The sequence below is a fragment of the Conger conger genome, chromosome 10 (assembly GCF_963514075.1).
Source record: "Conger conger chromosome 10, fConCon1.1, whole genome shotgun sequence".
Taxonomy (NCBI): domain Eukaryota; kingdom Metazoa; phylum Chordata; class Actinopteri; order Anguilliformes; family Congridae; genus Conger; species Conger conger.
Window position 1 is genome coordinate 24,588,845 of NC_083769.1, and position 21,821 is coordinate 24,610,665.

The 21,821-nt window shown below is 41.4% G+C and overlaps 1 protein-coding gene across 1 annotated transcript; it reads right to left on the bottom strand.

Moving 5' to 3' along the window:
• Nucleotides 1-9,487: 9,487 nt before the first annotated feature.
• Nucleotides 9,488-20,039, bottom strand: LOC133138541 (protein ILRUN). The gene is made up of 5 exons (XM_061257383.1): nucleotides 19,765-20,039; nucleotides 16,549-16,703; nucleotides 14,002-14,199; nucleotides 12,964-13,232; nucleotides 9,488-11,053 (listed from the first exon to the last, which is right to left on the bottom strand). The coding sequence occupies exons 1-5, from the start codon at nucleotides 19,914-19,916 to the stop codon at nucleotides 11,018-11,020; spliced, it is 810 nt and encodes a 269-aa protein (XP_061113367.1). The 5' UTR covers nucleotides 19,917-20,039; the 3' UTR covers nucleotides 9,488-11,017.
• Nucleotides 20,040-21,821: the final 1,782 nt, after the last annotated feature.

A 21,821-nucleotide genomic window follows, 5' to 3' on the forward strand; every position in this document is an offset into this window, starting at 1 on the left:
GGAGAGACTTACCATACGTGAAACCATACACTGAAACAGTGTTTGATTAATTATCAGGGGGATACAGGGGGTAATTCATTCAGGTGCCTTCTAATCCCTGCTTAATTGACTTTGGGCTAAATCGCCCAGACATTGTTTGCCCACTGGGCAAACATAATTGAACATTTGCTGTTAGTTCTGAAACTGACTGTAGAATGTTCAATTTTATTTTTGAGATTGGGATGTTGTTTGGGCGATATAGCCTGGCGCATTCAAAATGGGCAGAATGTGTCTATGTGTGTGTGTGTGTGTGTGCGCGTGCGCGTGCACATGCGTGTGTGTGTGTGTCTGACCACTTACATGCTACCTGTAGCAAACAAACTTCCTTCTCTTTGTGGCTTTTCAAATGAAGCACAAAATTCAGCATTGTTGCAATCGCGGTGGATCTTTTTGTACATGTCTTGCAAACAGCAATCCTTTTTTCCTCAACAACTTCCTTCCTGCAGCTGGAGTTGCAATGATTGCAAAATCACATTGAATAGAACTGAAGTTAGTTTTTGAGTAACACGATGATATCTCCAATTAGAGCTGAGTATTCGTGTTTTCTCGCCAATCTTAATGTTTGATTTGATGTTTCCCCTACGCGATGAGCATGTGTTGCACTGGAAATGAAGATTAATTGCAAAAAATGTAAAATTAAAATGCTCATTTGTTCGCTTCAGAGAGGATGACGCATCGCCCCCTGTGGTACTCCTTCGCCCATGCATGTCCAGAGAGGCTTCTGTATGCATGTCATCCAATTCCCTTGCTTCTTCTAACCCTACACTGCTGGTGGCTTCCAGCTGGCCAGGGGGACCATGGTTTCCTGTACTCCTCAGACTCCTCAATGAGGAACCATAGGACCTTCTGAGGAGGATGGATCTCCTAGCACAACTAGATGGCTGCATACTCAGACCACCTGCGACTGTGTGTTTCGCATATGAGGGGCCAGAGCCTCAGGCACCTTCCACCCATTCCTTGTATGGGAACATGTGGAAACTGCGGGCAATCGTACTCCTCACAGAATCCACCTTGAACCACACTCGTGTTTGCATGAAACTTGAGGCCCTTGGTCAACATCACCCCCCCCCCCCCCCCCCCCAGTGCTGTAAGCCTGAATTCATCTGGAATTCATAGACGGTAATTCTACATGTAACACTCGTTCGACTACCGAGTCAGGGAAATTACTTCCCTAGTCAGTTAAGAATGGGTACAGCTTATTATGAGTGATGAAAATAACAATCCTGGCATAGGAACAGAAGTGGAAGATCGGTACGTCATGGGTGATTCGACGTTCCACAAGACTGATCTCTCATTTGCATGTCAGGCTGTAACGCAAGAGAGACAGAACACTAGTTCAAATATTTGTTGTGGCCGTACTGTTTGTGATGTTTGAACAGAGCTATATTCCAAGGATCGCCTGAAGATATGACCCCCTCCCTCCGCCCCAGATCATAAGCCTCAAGACACAGCTCATTTATTGCATGTTGATGCTATTGTGATCATGAATGAGATGTGTCTTTAGGACGTGAACACAGTAAAGAGCCAGAGCAGCATTCTGCTTGTGTTCTCTCTGCTAACTACATGTTCTCCACCTGTATTCTGGCATCACCAGCTGCTGTAGTCACACAGTCCTCTAGCAAATTACCTGCATAGCTGGTGGACTTCAGAAGTAAGAAGAAGTAGCGGTTAGCTTAACGCAATATGCACTAATGGGATTCCGCAACCATGGAATGGGCCTGCAGGTCTAAATTCCACAAAAAGTGGAATTTAAAAAATGCTGCAAGTAAGCCTTGGTGTTATGTGCCATGGTTTTTCAGGCAAGGCAGGCAGTTTTTTCTGGAAAGTTCATGTTACGTACAAGGAAGAGCAGCATCCCTTGGGGCTGTGTGTTGCAGGTAAACAGCAGGCCTGGCTGCCATAAGCCCAACAGGCCCTCCTCTACTGTGGCTCTGGAGCTGTGGAGCCCTCCAGGACCACTGCCTTACTCTTCCACCTTTGTTTATATTGGAAAAAGCCTATGGAAAACACTGGATGAAGGTGTATTTCTTGGCCATTATCCAAAGGCTACAAAGACTGTTTTTGTGTGTGTGTGTGTGTGTGTGTGTGTGTGCATATATATGTGTGTATGTACTTGTACGTGTATGTGTGTGGATAGGTGCACAGTGGGGCTCCATCACCTTGACGTGAAAACAGTCCACTCACAGATATACATTCAGTGCCATGTGTGTGTTGCAGAGAGGGTAGACTACTATAAAATACAGTGGTGTGAAAAAGTGTTTGCCCCCTTCCTGATTTCTTATTTTTTTGGATGTTTGTCACTCTTAAATGTTTCAGATCATCAAACAAATTTAAATATTAGTCAAAGACAACACAAGTAAACACAAAATGCAGTTTTTAAATGAAGGTTTTTATTATTAAGGGAGAAAAAAAATCCAAACCTACATGGCCCTGTGTGAAAAAGTGATTGCCCCTCCTGTTAAAACATAACTTAACTGTGGTTTATCAAACCTGAGTTCAATTTCTCTAGCCACACCCAGGCCTGATTACTACCACACCTGTTCTCAATCAAGAAATCACTTAAATAGGACCTGTCTGACAAAGTGAAGTAGACCAAATGATCCTCAAAAGCTAGACATCATGCCGAGATCTAAAGAAATTCAGGAACAAATGAGAAAGAAATTGAGATTGATTGAGACCTATCAGTCTGGAAAAGGTTATAAAGCCATTTCTAAAGCTTTGGGACTCCAGCGAACCACAGTGAGAGCCATTATCCACAAATGGCGAAAACATGGAACAGTGGTGAACCTTCCCAAGAGTGGCCGGCCGACCAAAATTACCCCAAGAGCGCAGCGATGACTCATCCAAGAGGTCACAAAAGACCCCACAACAACATCCAAAGAACCTCACTTGCCTCAGTTAAGGTCAGTGTTCATGACTCTACCATAAGAAAGAGACTGGGCAAAAATGGCCTGCATGGCAGAGTTCCAAGACGAAAACCACTGCTGAGCAAAAAGAACATTAAGGCTCGTCTCGTCCAGAAAACATCTTGATGTTCCCCAAGACTTTTGGGAAAATACTCTGTGGTCTGACGAGACAAAAGTTGAACTTTTTGGAAGGTGTGTGTCCCATTACATCTGGCGTAAAAGTAACACCGCATTTCAGAAAAAGAACATCATACCAACAGTAAAATATGGTGGTGGTAGTGTGATGGTCTGGGGTTGTTTTGCTGCTTCAGGACCTGGAAGACTTGCTGTGATAAATGGAACCATGAATTCTGCTGTCTACCAAAAAATCCTGAAGGAGAATGTCCGGCCATCTGTTCGTGACCTCAAGCTGAAACGAACTTGGGTTCTGCAGCAGGACAATGATCCAAAACACACCAGCAAGTCCACCACTGAATGGCTGAAGAAAAACAAAATGAAGACTTTGGAGTGGCCTAGTCAAAGTCCTGACCTGAATCCTATTGCGATGCTGTGGCATGACCTTAAAAAGGCGGTTCATGCTCGAAAACCCTCCAATGTGGCTGAATTACAACAATTCTGCAAAGATGAGTGGGCCAAAATTCCTCCACACCGCTATAAGAGACTCATTGCAAGTTATCGCAAACGCTTGATTGCAGTTGTTGCTGCTAAGGGTGGCCCTTTTTCACACCGCTGTATGTGTCAGAGAGATGGTGACAGCTGCCATAGACAGCTAACATATTTATCAGAGGATTCCCACTGGCCTCTCTCCGTTTACATTCCAGGTATGGACTGCACACACTGAACATTATCAAGGACATTATTGTTCTACTGAACATTTCACACAATTATACAACTGTTTTGCAGACCTGCAATTGTATAAATTGCCTCTGATTATAAACAGAATATTGAAATATGTTATGTAAAAACATGTGAAGATGTATACACACTGAGCACTTTATTAGGTAGACCTGTACACCAGCTTGTTAATGCAAATATTTAATCAGCCAATTGTGTGGCAGCGACTAAAAGCATAAAAGCATGAAGACATGGTCAAGAGGTTCAGCTGTGTTTCAGATCAAATGCCAGAATGTTGAAGAAATGTGATCTAAGTGGTGACTTTGACCATGGAATGATTGTTGGTGCCAGACAGGTTGGTTTGAATATCTCTGAACTGATCTTGTCAGATTTTAACTAAAAACATCCAGTGAGCAGCAGTTCTGTGGGCAAAAATGCCTTGGTAATGAGAGAGGTCAGAAAAGAAGGGCCAGACTGGTCAATGCTGACAGGAAGGTGACAATAATGCAAATAACCACATATTACAACAGTGGTAAGCAGAAGAGCATCTCTGAACACACAATGCATCAAACATCTTAAGTAGATAGACTACAGTAGCAAAAGACCAATAAGTCTAATAAGTCTACATTATACATTTTCCCGTATATTGTTTAGTGTTTAAAATCTTTTCGAATCTTATTCCAATCGTAGTAAGACAGGCACAGACTTAGCACAAAATACTTTATGAATATGAATACACTGTGGAAGCAGATATATAATATTTTTCTCTTCAGTCTTCATCAGGTGTGCGAATGTTACCAGATGTAAAAGCATGTAAGCCACATTACAAGTCAGTTCCAATACGGTTTCATTTCTTTATAAGTGAGGTCTGTTCTGCAAATAAATGATAACAAGGAAGAAACTTTAACCTATAGGATATTGCATTTTATTTGGCCTATCAATACACATTCAACTCACAATTAAGTGTAGGTTTTGTCATCCTTTATGACACCTTCATGTGTCTTCACAATTAACTTTCCAAAGTGTGTTTGAAGGAAACAACCTGCAGTATTAATTCCAAATTAAAGGCACATTTTAATGTATGATTCTTTGTTACCATAATCTTACAGGTCTGTGCAGAGCAAAAATGAATTAATACAAAAACCATAAAACTGTATTGTTTTATTGTCTTCTTAAGCTCAAAGTATTTTTTATTCCGACAAAAAAAGAAGGGCATGACTTGTAATAATACCTAACCCAAAATGATGTAATGGCCTAATAATATAGTTTTTTTTAAGGTTATTACAGAGACAATTGGGAGGGAAAAACTCAGGAAAAAGCAACAGGAAAAAACAAATACACTTTGAAACCTTGATACAGAATGGATTGGACTGGATACTTTGAATACACAAAGCCATGAATCCTGGAAGACAAGACAGTCTTTCAGTTGTAAATTTGTCAGATTATACCAGTACCTGTGATAAAAGTTAATGAATGAGGTCAAGTTCACTGGGGTATAGCTCATAGTGGTGAAACATGATACCAAACTAATATGCAAAGTATTTGCGAAGAACGTCTTTCTCTTTGTGATACCCGTCTGGCATCTTTCCTGTGAATTGGTGTAGAATTACATCAGCATTTCCTTCTTCATAAATGCTCGGAAGTAATGCCATTGTGGATGAATGAAACCCAAAGCCTTCAACAGCCTTCTCGCTGTGAGGGAACAGTGCTACCCAGTACTACCCACTGTACCACCATGCAGAACAGTTTCTTTCTATCAGTAAATGTATCAGTAATAATTTTTTGTGTGTGCCTATAAAATTATGAGAAGAAATTAAGTCTATATTTTTTCATCAAAAACACATTATTCTGGGCACAGCCTAAACTGGCCCAGTATATAATTACCATTTATACCCTGGTATAAAATCCAACTATGACCAGCTTGAAATACCAGCTACCAGCTGTTTCAAAACATAGCTTGAGCTGTTTTTTTCAGCAAGGTACGTAAAGGAACAGTGTTAACATTTGTAGTTCCATGCAGACATATGTAATAAAGAGCTTTTGGTAATATCCATAGAGATTAACATCCATTATATAAGTTGCTTGTCTTGCTCAACACTGTGATATTAAAAAGTAGAGTGAGTTATTTTCCCCAAGGAGATCATTCATTTAGGCAAGAAGCCATACTGAAGACACTGTCTCTGATTCTGATGATTCTTTTGCCACAACCTAACTGTCTGCGACTGAAATCAAAGCAAAATGTATTCATATAGTATATTTTACTAAACATATGCATTTCCCAACCTAACATCCCGCCCTACAAAAGCAAGCCTCGGGCAATGGTCAATATATACAGACATCATGCAGGAGAAAGCCTCGAGGAGCCATGTTCAATGGGAGAGCCCATCCGCCTCTGGTAAGCTCAAGGTGAGGGTTCATGATGACCAGGCATGTTATCAGGCAAAACCAATTTTTTTACATTTGCTTCATGGTATTTTTGTTAGTATCAAAGCGCATGCTCTAAAATGTAACATTTATTGAAAATGTATAGTCAAAGGGAAAAAAGGCTATATGTGTGTAATATGCCATTCTTGAAGCATGTTTTGGAGATCATTGTGTTGTTGTTATCAACCATGGGACAAGACTGCAATACATTAGCTTATATAACAAAAACAGAAGATTCATAATATTGCCGTTATAGTACTTACATAATAATTACATTTTAAAAACATGAGTCAGTTTATGCCCCATGGGTGTATATTTATATCTTTCAGTTCTCTCAGGTTGACATGTACGAGAAACTACAATATTACTTGCGCTTCACCTTTCACGGTCTTAAGTGACAGAACTGGTTATCAAAGAAGGAAGCCATTGAGTTTTCAGTGTGTGTACACACGTGTGTGTGTGTTTGTGCTTACTGTTGTCCGTGCTACATACAGGTGGGTGATTCTTTGAAAAGTGTTGCGAATGTTTGGACTTAATCGGTTATAGTGTTGTGTTTAGAAACATCTAGCGACTATTTCCCCACAATTTTCTGAGCTTAATCAATTTTGCATTTTTAAAAATAATTCACTAGTGTCATTTATTGGAGTCTGTGGTGTTACCATTGCTTATGACAGTACCCATTGGCATGTGTTACTCATTAACGTCTGTGGTGTTACCATTGCTTATGACAGTACCCATTGGCATGTGTTACTCATTAACGTCTGTGGTGTTACCATTGCTTATAACCGTACACATTGGCATGTGTTACTCATTAACGTCTGTGGTGTTACCATTGCTTATGACAGTACCCATTGGCATGTGTTACTCATTAACGTGTGTGGTGTTACCATTGCTTATGACAGTACCCATTGGCATGTGTTACTCATTAACGTCTGTGGTGTTACCATTGCTTATGACAGTACCCATTGGCATGTGATACTCATTAACGTCTGTGGTGTTACCATTGCTTAAACCAAACACATTTGTGTGTACGGTGTTACTCATTAATGTATGTGGTATTACTATTGCCATCAGTCTTGTATTGGGCTTTTCTACTACATATACATACAATATAGCAAAACTGTATGTTATCTAATGAAATACAGAAAAGTGATAAAGTGATTACTTATAGTTTCAGACTCTGAAATACTACTGAAACATTATTTCATAGTTACGACATTTTAAATTTGTATAATTGTTTAAAATGTTAATTTCTTATCTTTAATTTTGATCAAAAATTTTGATTTAATTTTGCCTTCCAAAAATAAAGCATATGCGGCATAATTCAGAGTACACTGCAAAAGTATGGCTCAGTTGTTCATGGTCAGCTGATATAAAAAGTTGTATAAAATTTTTAATCAAAATTATTCTCATTGTGTAATCTTAAAAAGTGTAATTACACACAAATCCACCATTTTTCTTACAATGACTAAATGCGTTTGTTTTTATGCTGTGGGAACGTGGCTGGCCACGGCCTGCAACACTTTTCAAAGAATAGCCCAAGGTAGAATCTCTATCTGACAGGTATTACAGTTTTTACATGTGTTTACCTAACCCTATCAAAAAGATGTACTGTGATGATAACCAAGCATAAACAGGCCAGAGGCAAAAAACACATTTATGAACATCATGACACAACTAGCGCAAATCTAGACGCATACACACTGAAAATGGCCAAGAACCAAAAGCCTAGAATCAAGACTAGATTCTGAAAGCTTTCTTAACCGCATTAAGGAAGTGATTGAACACCTGACGAATCAGAATGAGCTGACGTTAACTGTCCAATTACTTTTGGCCCCCTAAAATAGAAGGCCTTTGTATAAAAAGGCATGTAATTCCCAATATGGATGTTAATAGCCTCAAAGGTGACAGTTTGCACTTTAACGTCATATTCATTGTTTAATTTCAAATGCATTGTGCTGGAGCACAGAGCCAAAAGGACATCAATTATACCACTGTCCAAATACTTACAGACTGCACTGTATATAAGTACAAATAATATGCCTTGTTGGGGAACAGAAGTTGTGTGGGAGCCAGCTTTAGTACTGTGAGATGCAGCAGGATCTGGGAGAACTGGGTCATGTATTGAACTAGCTGGTCTGGTACTGATATTTATCATTACTTTCTTATAAAAGGAGTTATATATTCAATATTTGTATATTAAAATATGTGAACAAATTTCCTTTTTCTCCCAAATACAGGGAATAATCTAACCCTTGTGATTGGAGTCACTGCACACAAGGAGCACTGCAGCTTAAGTGCTTGCTCTTCTCCAAGGTCCATGCGCCACTGACTACACCATACAGAATCTGCAGGGGCACAGAAGAGTGACCAGATGAGAGGACTGGGCCCGTCAATCACCCTGTAAATGAGTTTATTGCATATAACGCCAGCTTTCAAGTCCTGATATGGCTTGGCTTGAAACATAAACCTTACAATATCAGGTCACCCCAGTGAAGATCGCACCAAGCTGCTGGACTGTAAGCAGCCTTGGAAAGCTAAGACTGCGTGTGCAATGAGAATAGCCCCGACGGCTGATTAGTTCATTTCTGGGTGTTGTGATACTGTCCAGTATCACTGCATCCCTCGGATATGGTGGCCAAACACAGTGGACAGTGGTACAATTTCTGTTCTTTTGGCTCGGTAGTCCAGCACATAAATGTGAGGTCAAAGTGCAGACTGACCCCATTCCCCATTCATTGGAGGGTATTTACATCCATAATGTGACCAAAAGTAATTGGGAGGGTTGGTGTATTGTATTGCTTCCTTAGTGCAGGTACTGTATAAAGATAGCTTTCAGTATCTAGTCTTGATTCTAGGCTCCTGATTGTCTTTGGAGTCTGTTATTGCCGTTTGTCATCATGAGGGCCACAACTGTGCCAATGACAGTCAAGGAAGCCATTATGAGGTTGAAAAAAAAACAAAAAACAGTCCGAGACATAGGCTAATAAAACGTTTGGAACATTATTCAAAAGAAAAAGAGTACTGTTGAGCTCAGGATTAACAAAGAGGCTGGTAGGCCTCCAGCCCTAAGCAGTGACAATACACATGCAACCCACATATGAACCCATTAGCAAGCTAAAAATGTCTTCACATACTCTATTTAGTAATACACTCCCTCCACATTTTTAATAATAATACCTGCTGTATGTTATATTATGCTCCCGTAACATTAACATTTTTTAAAATTATTATTGCGACCTGTTGGTTCATTAAGAATAAAAGAGGACACAAAAAGCCATAGATTATTTTTTTCCATTTTCAGTGTTCATTTAATCATACAAATGTTCATTTATACACACTGGGAAAAAAATGCTTTTATTTATTTTGCCTTTTTTCCTTCTTATTTCTCGTAAATATGCTATCATAGGACTCTATAAAGACTTCCATCTCATCCATTCACCATGCCAATCCACAATGGAAAAAAAATAAACAAAACCCTTGACAATCAGCCCAGTTAAAGCAAGAAAACAAACATTCGGGCAAGGTATTCAAACTCTTTTGCGCACAAAATAATATGTTTATTCCAAATCTGTTTTGTGTGGCCTAAATGTTAATGCACCACCAAAACTTTAGCTCAAGCTGTTCTGTCTATTGGAGGCATACAGAAGATTTTCAGAGCTTAGCTTCATATTAATTGGATGTGAACTTAAATTCATGGAACTTTGTCAGGTTGAGACTGTTTGTCTTTGGGTTGAGCAAACAGACATTTGTAACTGGGCCGCATGCGATGACCTATGACGCACAGACAGGTGGATCGACTCAACCACAAAATAACCTTTTTAATCTTACCTTTAATTAAGCATGGAAAAAAAGACATGCAAGCTTTCTTTTACCAGCACTGCGTGACTATCTTTCAACAACTGAGCTGTGGTGTACAATAATACTTTTGCCCAGTCGCCTAGTTTGGATCACATTTCGACCTCATATGACAAGAGCCACTTTAAAACTGCTGACAGAATGCGCGGACGCCAAATGAATAAAAGTTCTTTCAGGTGACAACCCAACTAGGCTAGTCGTAGTTTTTATCAACAGCGCCCTCAGCTGGATCACAAAAATATTAGCTGCTGATATTGGCTGTATTTCCTTGTACTGTCTGTAAAAAAACAGTACGTTTTTAAGGGAAATTAGTGTAAGCAAGAAGCATTAAGCCATAAAGAGGATGAGAGTGTGGTTTAAAACAGGCTTATTTGCATATTTGAATACAATCTCTCCCAAAAAGTAAACACCATAAAATCATAATCGAAATGTAAATGTAAAACAGAACTTCTATTAAAAAGTGAAATATCTGTTTGAAAACTAGTTTCTCAGTAGGCTAAATGACTTTTCAATGGCTTTTATCCCCCTGCATGTAGCATTCACACACAAACACAAGCACACACCCTCTCTCACCCAAGCCAGCCTCTACGCTACTGTCGTGACAAAAAAAGAAGAAATAAAATAAACACAAACTTTAAATAAAAGCCAAAAGGAAAAAGAAAAAACAATCTTGTGTATTTCAATTTTAAAAGATTTATAGCACTCCTTTTAAAGTTAGCATTCACACATGCATACGTCAGGTGGTGTCTGTTGAACTGCAGATCGGAAATGAGAAAGGTCTCATCTTCACTTGTTGTTTTGCGAGGTGGGTGGTGGTGGGGGGGCGGGGGTGCGTCTATCAGGAGTCAATATCAAATTTCAGTAACCCCCACCTCCCTCTCCCAAACCCCCCTGCCCCCAGTAGGCCAAGGCAACACTGCCTTGCAGCACAGCTGAGCGAAACACATTCCCATGTTTTAAGACTGTCCAAAAGGATAGGGTCCATGAATCCCCTGTGGAGAGAAATAGAGAGAGACATATCTGCATATTGTAATGTACTACAAAAAATGCAATTAGACAGCTAAATATATAAATAAAGGCTTGTTTCTTTTTACCGTTAAACTGTTGATTCTTCGGTTAATTTTTGCACACCCTGTTCGGTAGTGCGGTGGCTTTTCTCGTTCTGTATTTTCCTGGCCTAATTTCGAAAGGGTGCATTACCAACAGTATTTATTTTAAACGGCTGTATAGTCTTTAAATCGCCAGCACCTCCTAAGCCAGGGGTCGGCAACCCTGGTCCTGGAGAGCCGCAGGGTGTGCTGGCTTTCGTTGTTACTTGGCATTAATTGATCAGTGAAAGCCGTTGATCACACAGTTAACTCACCTCACCTGGTTTCTTGGGTCTGAATCGGTTGCTTATTTTAAAGTGGAGACGAAAGCCAGCACACCCTGCGACTCTCCAGGACCAGGGTTGCCGACCCCTGTCCTAAGCTATCTAAAGAGAAGCACTGAGTATGACTGCAACTGGAGGGAGAGGACTGGCCCCATTCATAGCTGCAGCATGAATAATGAAAATAATCAGATTTAGATCTTTCTGCTCTTTCAACACGACTCCAACTATTTATTTTTACACCCACGGTCAATATTGCAAACCCTGTACCGGTCGCTTCCGCGAAATGAAGCATATCCACAAAGCCCAGGCTTTTGCACCGCATGCTTTGTGAGTCATAAAAAGCGTTCAGAAAGGCACCACAAAAGCCAGGCAGTACATTTCCAAATGCCTGTGTCCACTGGGGTGTGGCAATATCGGGCTGGATTACTCCATTCGGCGTATGACGCAAGAGCAGGCACAAAGACGGCAGCGCCGCACCTCGGCCATTTGAACCCGCGGCGTGTGAACCGTCGGCGTGGATCCGCCGGAGCGGTCTCCAGTGAAAAACAGGGCCGAAGGTGACGCAGGCTGCGCTCCACAACAGCCGGGTGTGAAAAGCACATTTACACAGTGCTGGTGATAACGCTAACACCTGGAACACCGCACGGGGATATTGCAACATCATGCTTGACCTAAGGTTCTTACAAGGAACTCCTGAAGATGTGGATGAGACCTTGCTCCTGTTTAATGCAAAATGTATTCAGTATTAGTATTCACGCTCTTGGTTAAGAGGATCTGACCAGGCTTTTTCCAGATGGGAGAAAAATGTTTTGCCCCAGCAAATCACAATAAAATAATTAAAATAACTGCTACAAGGCGGCTTTGTCCATTTCCTTTAAAAAATGTATTATAAAAAATAAGCGTCATTCTAAGCATCATAGGACATTCTATGTCTCTTTGCACTGATTGGGTATATCTGCCGGTCTTCATCAGAGGGGCCTTAGCTTCAGGCAGTAGTGGGTCAAGAGCTGCGATCTCTCACTACACCCATTCTGTGAGTGTGATGTTTGTCATTATTTGTGATAACTCATGATTATGCTTGTTTATTTACTGGCATGTTACATACTCTGCAGCGCTCCTGTTTTCAGGTCATTGTAGCCCTTTCTGAGAAGGGGTGGAGCTACGATGATCTCTGAATCCCTGAAGTCACCTCAGTGATTGGCCACTCATACATAGATGGCATATGATAGCCCCACCCATTGATATAATTGTCATTATATTGACAACCTGCTCATGTGTATTTATGAAATCTTTGAGTTGCACCAACAAACGGCGTCTTACCCACACAAGTACAAGCAGCCTCACTTGTATGAGACACACACACACACACACACACATACACAAACACCACACACTCCACACACTCCACACACTCCACACACTCCACACACTCCACACACTCCACACACTCCACACACTCCACACACTCTCTGCAGGAGGGCGGCTGCCCCTGCTCCCAGGCCCTCTGCCTCAGCTCTCGTCTGTACATACCTGTTTATAAGTCACTACTGACAGGTTGCTTTGGAGCCCGTTGGGTGCTATATTAACAGAGTTGTGTGACAGTCCGTTCTGCCCCCCCCGGTCGTTCAGGCTGTCCTCTCCGGACACGTGCTTGTTCTTCTGCGGCGAGGCGAAGGGGTTGAAGTCGTCCTCCACGCTGCGGTGCGGCTGCGTGTTGAACTCCGTCTGGAAGGAGGAGAGCTGCTGCGTCACGCCGAGGAGACCGCCCACCTCCACGCTCAGGATCACCCAGATCACGTCTGCAGAGGGAGCGAGAGGTCATCACATTAACAACAGCTTTACCCGCTAGCCAATAGAGTAGCCTTTGTGAGAATTCTGCTTCATAATGCCTCAGACAGAGACCAAGACCTGACTTGCGTTCAAGATGCTAACATTACGCAACATATTCCAACTTTGTTCTGTTCGCCACAAGCGTTAGCTAACGCTAGCTAATATTAGCTAACAGCTTGAAACGGTAGCGCGCGGCAAACAAAAATTGCCGATGAAGAAAAACGCAGAGAGAACAAAGGTTGATAATTATTCGTTAAATATTGATAAACATAAAATGTGTTATAATACACTTTAATCAATGTAATATTTGTTCTTACCTTGAAAAATAACTCACAGGTAAGCAATGCATCAGCTAGTTGCCTTTGTTATACCTAAATCAAGTACATTTGTACTAAAAAGGCATTGGTGGCATACTAAATTGAATGGAATGTTCATTTAAAATCATTCAACAGTAAGTTTGCCTCCAATGTTTGCAGTCTTAACGGTCCAGTCCAACTGGTCTAAAAGGTTCAGTATAGTTTGGTCATAGTCCTAGAGATACACAGATGTTTCCGTTTGTCATTCCCTGAGAACTTGTGATCATACAAGGAAGATCGACAAATGGAAATAAATTACTGGGTGTCGCAAATGCAGTTTCAGTTCAAAATCCCAACCATTCACTAAATTTAGGCTGTGTGTGGTTAACCACCAGGGTCTTAGCAGATGGCCAAGTTGACCATTTTGTAACGGGGCCCTCACCCCCGTAGAAGAGCCCGGTAGCCGTGCACATCCTCCACTGGCCCTGGTACATGCCAGGGGCCACGGGGCTGCGCATCTGCACGCTGACGTCCCACACCTCCTGGGGGTCCAGAGAGCGCACCATCACCATGTTCACGTGCCCGAACTGGTCTCCACCCACGTACTTCAAACACACGCCCGGTGGCCACGACTCCGCCCCTGAAAAGCACATACACACATACATGACATTCATACTAACACAGTGTTACATGTTACACTAGCAGATTACATTACATTACATTATTGGCATTTGGCAGACGCTCTTATCCAGAGCGACGTACAACAAAGTGCATACCCATAACCAGGGATAAGTTCGCTGAAAGACCCTAGAGGGAAGTACAATTTCAACTGCTACCTGTACAACAAAGATAAGGACAAGGGCCCTTTTTGTTTGTTCCAAAAAAAAAAAAAAAACAAACAGAGCAAAAGTCACCAAAGTTAACTATCCAAACACTGCTTACCTAGCCAACTAAAAATACCGATACACAAAGCAAGTCACAGAGACAACAATTAAGGTTCACAGGGAGGTAGGGAGGGATGGGGAGAGGTGCTGCTTGAAGAGGTGTGTCTTCAGCTTGCGCTTGAAGGTGGGGAGAGATTCTACAGTTCTGACCTCAACGGGGAGTTCGTTCCACCACCGTGGAGCCAGAACAGACAGTAGTCGTGAGCGTGAGGTGGAGGTTCTGAGAGGGGGAGGTGCCAAGCGGCCTGTGGAGGCTGAACGAAGAGGTCTGGCAGGGGTGTAGGGTCTGATGATTTTTTGCAGATGCTCTTTGTCCGTTTTTACACTGCTCAAGTTCATCTACACAACTTATACGAGTAACAATGACACAGGCGTAGATCAGCGCAGAGCACTCTTAGAACAGAATTACACTGGAAGCAGAATGTTCACTTAGTGTCCAACCAGCGGTGTGGATCTACCTCCCGGGCCGGTTTGTAGCGTAGCGGTTAAGGTACATGACTGGGACCTGCAGGGTCGGTGGTTCGATCCCCGGTATAGCAACAACGAGATCCGCACAGCCATTGGGCCCTTGAGCAAGGCCCTTAACCCTGCATTGCTCAAGGGGGATTGTCAGCTGCTTAGTTTAATCAACTGTACGTTGCTCTGGATAAGAGCGTCTGCCAAATGCCATTAATGTAATGTAATGGATCTTGCTTCCTTTCGGCGTCCGTGCAAGTTGATCACATATGCTACAAGGGGTGGGACAATACGATACAATACACAATATATGGTCACGGTATTAAAAATTCCATTCAGATTACGACAATGTATAATGGAATAAGATTACTTGTTTATTTCTGTTGCCTGTAACAGTAATGGTATGACACGGCTTTTCCAGCTTCCATTCTTAAACAGCCGATTTCAGCACTTCCCCTATGTTTGTTGGTGTATGAGAGACTAATAGAGGATGGGTTTTGTAGGGAAGAATACATTTCCTGCTTCAGTGTTCTTGAATGGTCACCTAACACCTCAATCATACTGAATGATCAAGGGGGGTTAGGAAGCCCATACTGAATGATCAAGGGGGTTTACTGTCTGCTTTGCTGACAATGACCATTTGGTTTCCTTGATCACATCACATGCATACAAAATAATCTGTATTTGATCAAGGGGGTTTACTGTCTGCTTTGCTGACAATGACCATTTTGTCATTTGGCCTTTCTAACATGATTTTGTAATTGCCCTGCCTTGCTTTTACCCGGTATGCTCCTTACTGTAATTAAAGACTATTTTTGCTATATTAAAATGCTTCAGGTGAGTTTTGACATTGCCATTGTCTACCACTGACTGAAGTAATTGTATGAGTGGGGATACAGCAGGTGTGTTTCTATATTAACAACAAACAGGAAATCTAATGTAACATGCTTTCACACAACCCACCGGATAGGAGCACCACTGTTCAGGAGTACTCTCAGAAACCTGGGCACTATGCACCATGAGCTTAATACTGGCTTAATAGGCCTTCATATGCACCCGGTTTAAAAATAACATGGAAAGGCTAATCCCATTACTGATCTTTGCCGCCAAATCTGCTTAACAGCTGTAGCAGGGCCTTTCTCCTTAGCTTTGGTCTTGCATATTCAAGCCCTCTCTGAGATCAGCCAAGCTGCAGAATGAAGCAGACCCGCTGTAGGAGAGCAGAGCCATACGTCCTGATCCTACAACACTGCAGCTTGGGACCTTTACCCACTCTGTTCAATAAATTAACTCTCCTGAGACTTTCAGCTTCTTCTATCAAGGTGAAAATATATCCTGCTACTTTCAAGTAATTGATGTATTAATGACAGCTACCAGTTGTGGCCCTAATGACTAATGGCATTAGCTCGTTGCGGGTAATATATATTTGTAAACACTCATGCAGGTTGTTCTGGATAACAACATGGGTTAATCCCTAAATGTAAATGAAAACGTACTGCAGGAGAAAGTTTAGTGCTTGGGCTGACAGGGAAATCAGAGGACAGGTGAGCCCTGGAACAGTGTTACCAGCTCATTTGGGCAGCACAAACCTGTGTTTTGTATCCTCCAGGTTTTTGTGAACGGCGTGTCTGGAGGCACAGATTCCCCCTCCCCGATGGTCACATCTTCCACAAAAGACATTGATGGTGCATTGATGTTGGGGCTCTCAAAGTCGTAGTAGGCTCCAATGGCTGCCTGCAGGTTCCTTTGAGGGTGTATGAGAGATAGAGCGATAGCGAGAGAGAGGGGAGAGGGTAGACAGACGGAGAGAAAGAGATAGAGAATGAGAGAGAATGAGAGACAAGGAAGGAAGGGAAGACATGCCCTAACGTGGAACCCAAACAATTCACTGGCCAAACTGATAACAAAGAAAAATATGAGAGCAATTGGACTCTAAGATTGTAATCAGCTTATGTTTTTGTGCTTATTTGAAATCTACAAAAGGGATTGACACTGAATAGCCACGGTTGTTTCTCGTGGACTACAAACATACCGTCATAACTTTATCATTCAGATAAATGTGCTGGCTGCAAATGCTCCCTAGTTCAACAGACATTTTTTAGAGATAAAACAGAAGGACTTCCAATGTAGCATTACAGGCCACTGGTATTCATAGAAGTTACTGGAACTCATGAATTACGTCACTCCCGTTTCCTCCAATGCTGAGTCGCAGTTCTTTTGATACAAAGTTCAGGCTGTTGACTGTTTACACAAGTACTCTACAACCTGGCACAACTGCAGTAGTTTGTACTATATCTGAATTCCTTCAATTTCCTTCATGAAACAGCTTTCAGCTTTACTTGGTAACAAGGCATTGCCACGGGTTGTGCTGTACAGCAGTGGTTCGCAAACTCGGTCCTGGGCGCCCCGTGTATGCTGGTTTTCCTTCACAGAACTTTAACAAGCTGATATTATTTCTCAATTATACGCTAATGATGTTTCGACTGATTCCCCTGTTCATATTGTGCTAATTGCAAGTAATTACATAAAAGGCTACACATTTTTAACTGATAAAAGTATAAACTGTTGTGAATCAATCGGTGCCTAATTGGTGAAATCGTGCCTGGCCACTAACACTAACCACCTGGAAGATAATACAGAATTAAAAAACAAAGCAAATGATAACAAGCCATTGTGTTGATAAATTTTAAGAAAAAAATGATGAATGAAATTAAACGCATGTTATGAGCCTATTAATCAAAATTATGCAATATGGCATAATAAACTAACATGGGAGTTTTATTCTTCATTACACGCATAGCTGTCAAAATGTGGGTTAAGAATGCAAATAATCCCTCTGAACACAAAAAGAACATAATTAAGAAAAATTAACAGCTTATTAAAGTTTGGGACTGCAATTGTGACTGGAACGAAAACTAGCATACAGAGGAAGGCCCCAGGACCGAGTAAGGGGACCACAGCTGTACATGCATCTTCATGTCCAAACAAAGCTGTCAATCAATATTGCAAAACACTGGACTGAGGTGCGGTATAGGGAATAGGAATCCACAAGAGGGAGACAAGTTACCACCAACAGTGGTGGAAACTGATAGGGGGCTTGACAATGTATAGGGAGCAGATAGTGTATTTTCATGCACTGAGGGTCCCACAAATGTAAACGCAATTACACTATCCCCATCAAGCTTTTTTAAAAGCTTAAAAAAAAAAAAAAAAAAAAAAAAAAAAAGGACAAGCTTGCCTATACAGATATGTCAACAGCGATAGGAATTAACTATTGAACTGTGGACCACCTTGTACAATGAGGATGAGTTTTAGTTCAGGACGACTTCACAAAATTAATTTCCATTTACTTACATTTCTGGATAGTTATTTATCTTATAAAAATTGATTTAAAAAGCTAGGGAATCCCCAACTACGATTATTTTATTTACTGTGTCGAAGTAATATGGAATAAATATAGTGTACGTGTCCAATGTACTTGTGGGCCGTGAAATTTAAAACACGAAAGTACAATGTAGGACATGGGAGCACAGCCGCTACATAGGACATGACGAAGCACGTCGCAAATCTAATTTTAGCTGGCTGACTGCCTTTATAGTACACATCACGTGTTTAATAATGATTTATCTAGCCGTTGGGTGACTGTCTACAATCTCATTTTTTTCTATATATCAGTGAACATGACTGATTTGTAGGTATTTAAACCTTCACTATACTCTACAGACCTGACCGTAGACCTCTGCAAGTAACTAATACGATTACGCAATCCCAGTTTTGCCAGTTGTGTACAATCACGTACATCAGTCTGGCAGCTTTCCACTGATCCCTGCAGTCTTCGCAATTATTTTATCATACGAATAGCGATATTGACTGTTTAGCAAACTGCTGACGTGTTTGATGGCCTGATTCATAGACGATTCCAAAGGTTAACATTGTTCAATACTAACGTTAAATTAGCGAGCTCGCAAAGTTATGATTTTTTTCAAATAAAATACAGCGAGTTTGTTCTCATAGATAAAACTGCAAACTACAAACATTGCGTTACTTGAACGCATGTATAATAAGTTATAAGCGTTAAACCATTGTCACTGTTATGCAACCACCTTGTCTACAGCTACGTTAGCTAGCTAGCTATCTTGCTACGGAGCATGCTTTGATAGTGGAAAGTGGTCGTGGAATAACTTAACAAGTCCGTTAACTTTATTCCCTTTGACATCCTAGAAAGGAACAATTGCATCGACAGAAACTACTGAATTAACTTGAATGTCATGAACGTATGTGTATTTTTGGGACAATTATCACAAGCAAAAGTCCTTTCGATTTCAAATACAATGAATCGTGTAGAAATATTACGTCACTGCGCATCGCGATTTCAATTTCCTCAATCGATGCACGTTCGGTGGCGTTAGTCAAGTTTTACAGTCGGCGAACTAGAATAACGTTAAACGAAACCAAAAGTTTGAAACTCGGAATTCAATGTACTTATTTTGGAAAGAAAATGTACCCCTCTATCCCCTTTGTTTTTAATAGCCAGTAACGGTAGCTACATTTTTGGCACACGTCCCATTTAAAACCAGCAACTGGCTGATAACAGAAGTCAAAAGGAAGAAGTCCTGTATTTAGGTAATTTTGGACTAACTTAGCGAGAGAACTGTGACAGGTATTACAGACAAAAGAATGTAGCTATGGGGAGAATCTAGCTAATGTGAAATGTAATTAACATCGGTGTCATATCTAGCTAACAGGCTAGTTAGCTAATTCCTTAGCCAGCAAGCTGAGCAGTCAGGCCATATCCTCGGGCTCACCAGTTGGTCATGTCCAGGAAGAAGGCGCAGCCGGCAGGGTTAAGTTGGAACCCAAGAAGTCTCTGAAACTCAGATATGAGAACATCTTTGTCCGTAGTGCCCATACAGCTGAATTTCTGCATTAGGTCCAGGTCCAGGTCCATGCCCTCCATGGCGGGTGTCCCGGTGCGGCGACGGGCTTTCTCTCCTAATTTAGTCCGAGGCCTCGGCCAGTCATAACAACCAGCCCAACAACAACTCCAATGCGCATGGCTGGGGACGGGCCTTCGACTACGTGTGACGTCAGTAAACAATGAACGTCGCTCGACGGCGGTGATGCAGGTGATCAGAATCGCGTCATCTGTTGCGATTCAAAAACATTTTCGTTGGTATATCATTTATTTATTTAATTATCTTTTTTAACCTGATCGCATACCTTAAAAGCAGAGCCCTTGTTTGTTTATCCAGGTCTGTCTAGTTGTTTATCAAGTTTGTATAGGCTACCGAGTGGAAGCTGGATAGCACCAGGCATCTTAGGACTCAGTCCGTAGGCTAACACGTTTACACATTGAGGGTGTTATTCCTTTACATATTAAACAATTTTCAAGATTCTAAATTGGTTATCCGAAAAGGTTGTGTCTTGATGTTACAGAAATAGATAATATAAGAACACAAATATTTCATGACTATTGTTTATTTTCAACCCATTTAGATAAAGTAAAACCCCCTTAATTTAAGTGTCTGAATGTATTAAGTGTCTTAAATCTTTCCTCTTATCTTAAATTGCACACACAGAAACAAATTTGTTGCACCTTTTTATTGCGGAGTGGTGCCCAGAACTAGTCGCTATAGTCCAAATGGAGTTGAACAAAGGCATTGTATGAAGTTAATTTAACATTTGATTTGAAATACTCAATACTTTATGCAATAGGGTATATTGCGCTCGTCATTTCCCGCCTGGATTACTGCAACTCCCTCTTAGCCGGTCTCCCAGCGTGTGCCATCAAGCCCCTCCAGCTGGTCCAGAATGCTGCAGCCCGCCTGATCACCAGTCAGCCCAGGTCGGCTCATGTCACCCCGCTTCTCATTGGCCTCCACTGGTTTCCTATTGCCGCACGCATCCAATTCAAGGCCCTAGTGTTGGCATTTCAGGCTGCTAAGGGGACTGCCCCACCTTACACACAATCCTTGATCACTCCCTACTCCCCAGCTAGACCACTCCGGTCTGCCAGCTCTGGTCGCCTTATGGTTCCCTCACTATGAGTACCTGGCGGTCGAGCTGCACGTTCACGCCTGTTTTCCGTTCTGGTTCCTCAGTGGTGGAATGACTTGTCTACCACTGTCAGGACAGCAGAATCCCTCCCCCTATTTCGACTAAAAACACACCTTTTCAAACTCTACCTTAGTCCTCCCTCCTGAGCACTTCCTATGTATTTTCCTAGTTATGGATGTGATGCTTTGACTTGTGGAAGAACCTATGCACTTGTAAGTCGCTTTGGATTAAAAGCGTCTGCCAAATGACTAAAATGTAAATGTAAAAATGTAATGCATATACCAGCATATTGTTAGATGTTCTTTACCTCTAAAATACACTATCTAGTTATGTAATATGCTACAGAAAAAAATTATTTGCAGTTCCTGTACAACCACTGTGATCCATATCTGTAGCAAGTGTTACCATAGAGCAAAATATACTGTACCCCTACAAAATTATACAAAGTAATTTCTTAGTTTTGCTATGTACTTAAGGCATTTGGATTTGATCAAATGATGAACACAAAACAAAAGATAGTCAGCTTTTATTTAATTGTGTTTACGTGTGTATTTTTTTACCATTTTGCCGAAACACCTATTTTTCATGCCCCCTCCCCCCTCCAGTAATTTAACAGGCAACTGAGAGGTATTACTGTTGCTTAGGTGTTTCCTTTTGCAGATTGTTCACACATAAAAGAGCTGTAAGGGTCTGCTCTTGGTTTTAGCCCTTGTTTTCTGTTTTCTAAGATTGCATTTGGAGCCAGAAGACATCACAAGGAAGACCAGTGGACTAAGAATGACTCGTCTATAAGATGAAAGGACAG

Bases quoted from the DNA above. Each gene is read 5' to 3' on its own strand.
- LOC133138541 (XM_061257383.1), bottom strand. From the start codon at position 19,916: ATGGAGGGCATGGACCTGGACCTGGACCTAATGCAGAAATTCAGCTGT. The intron at 13,233-14,001 runs GTGAGGGCCCCG...CTCCCTCTGCAG, and splicing joins TACCGGGCTCTTCTACGGGG to ACGTGATCTGGGTGATCCTG. The intron at 11,054-12,963 runs GTATGTACAGAC...TTCTCTCCACAG, and splicing joins CAGTAGTGACTTATAAACAG to GGGATTCATGGACCCTATCC.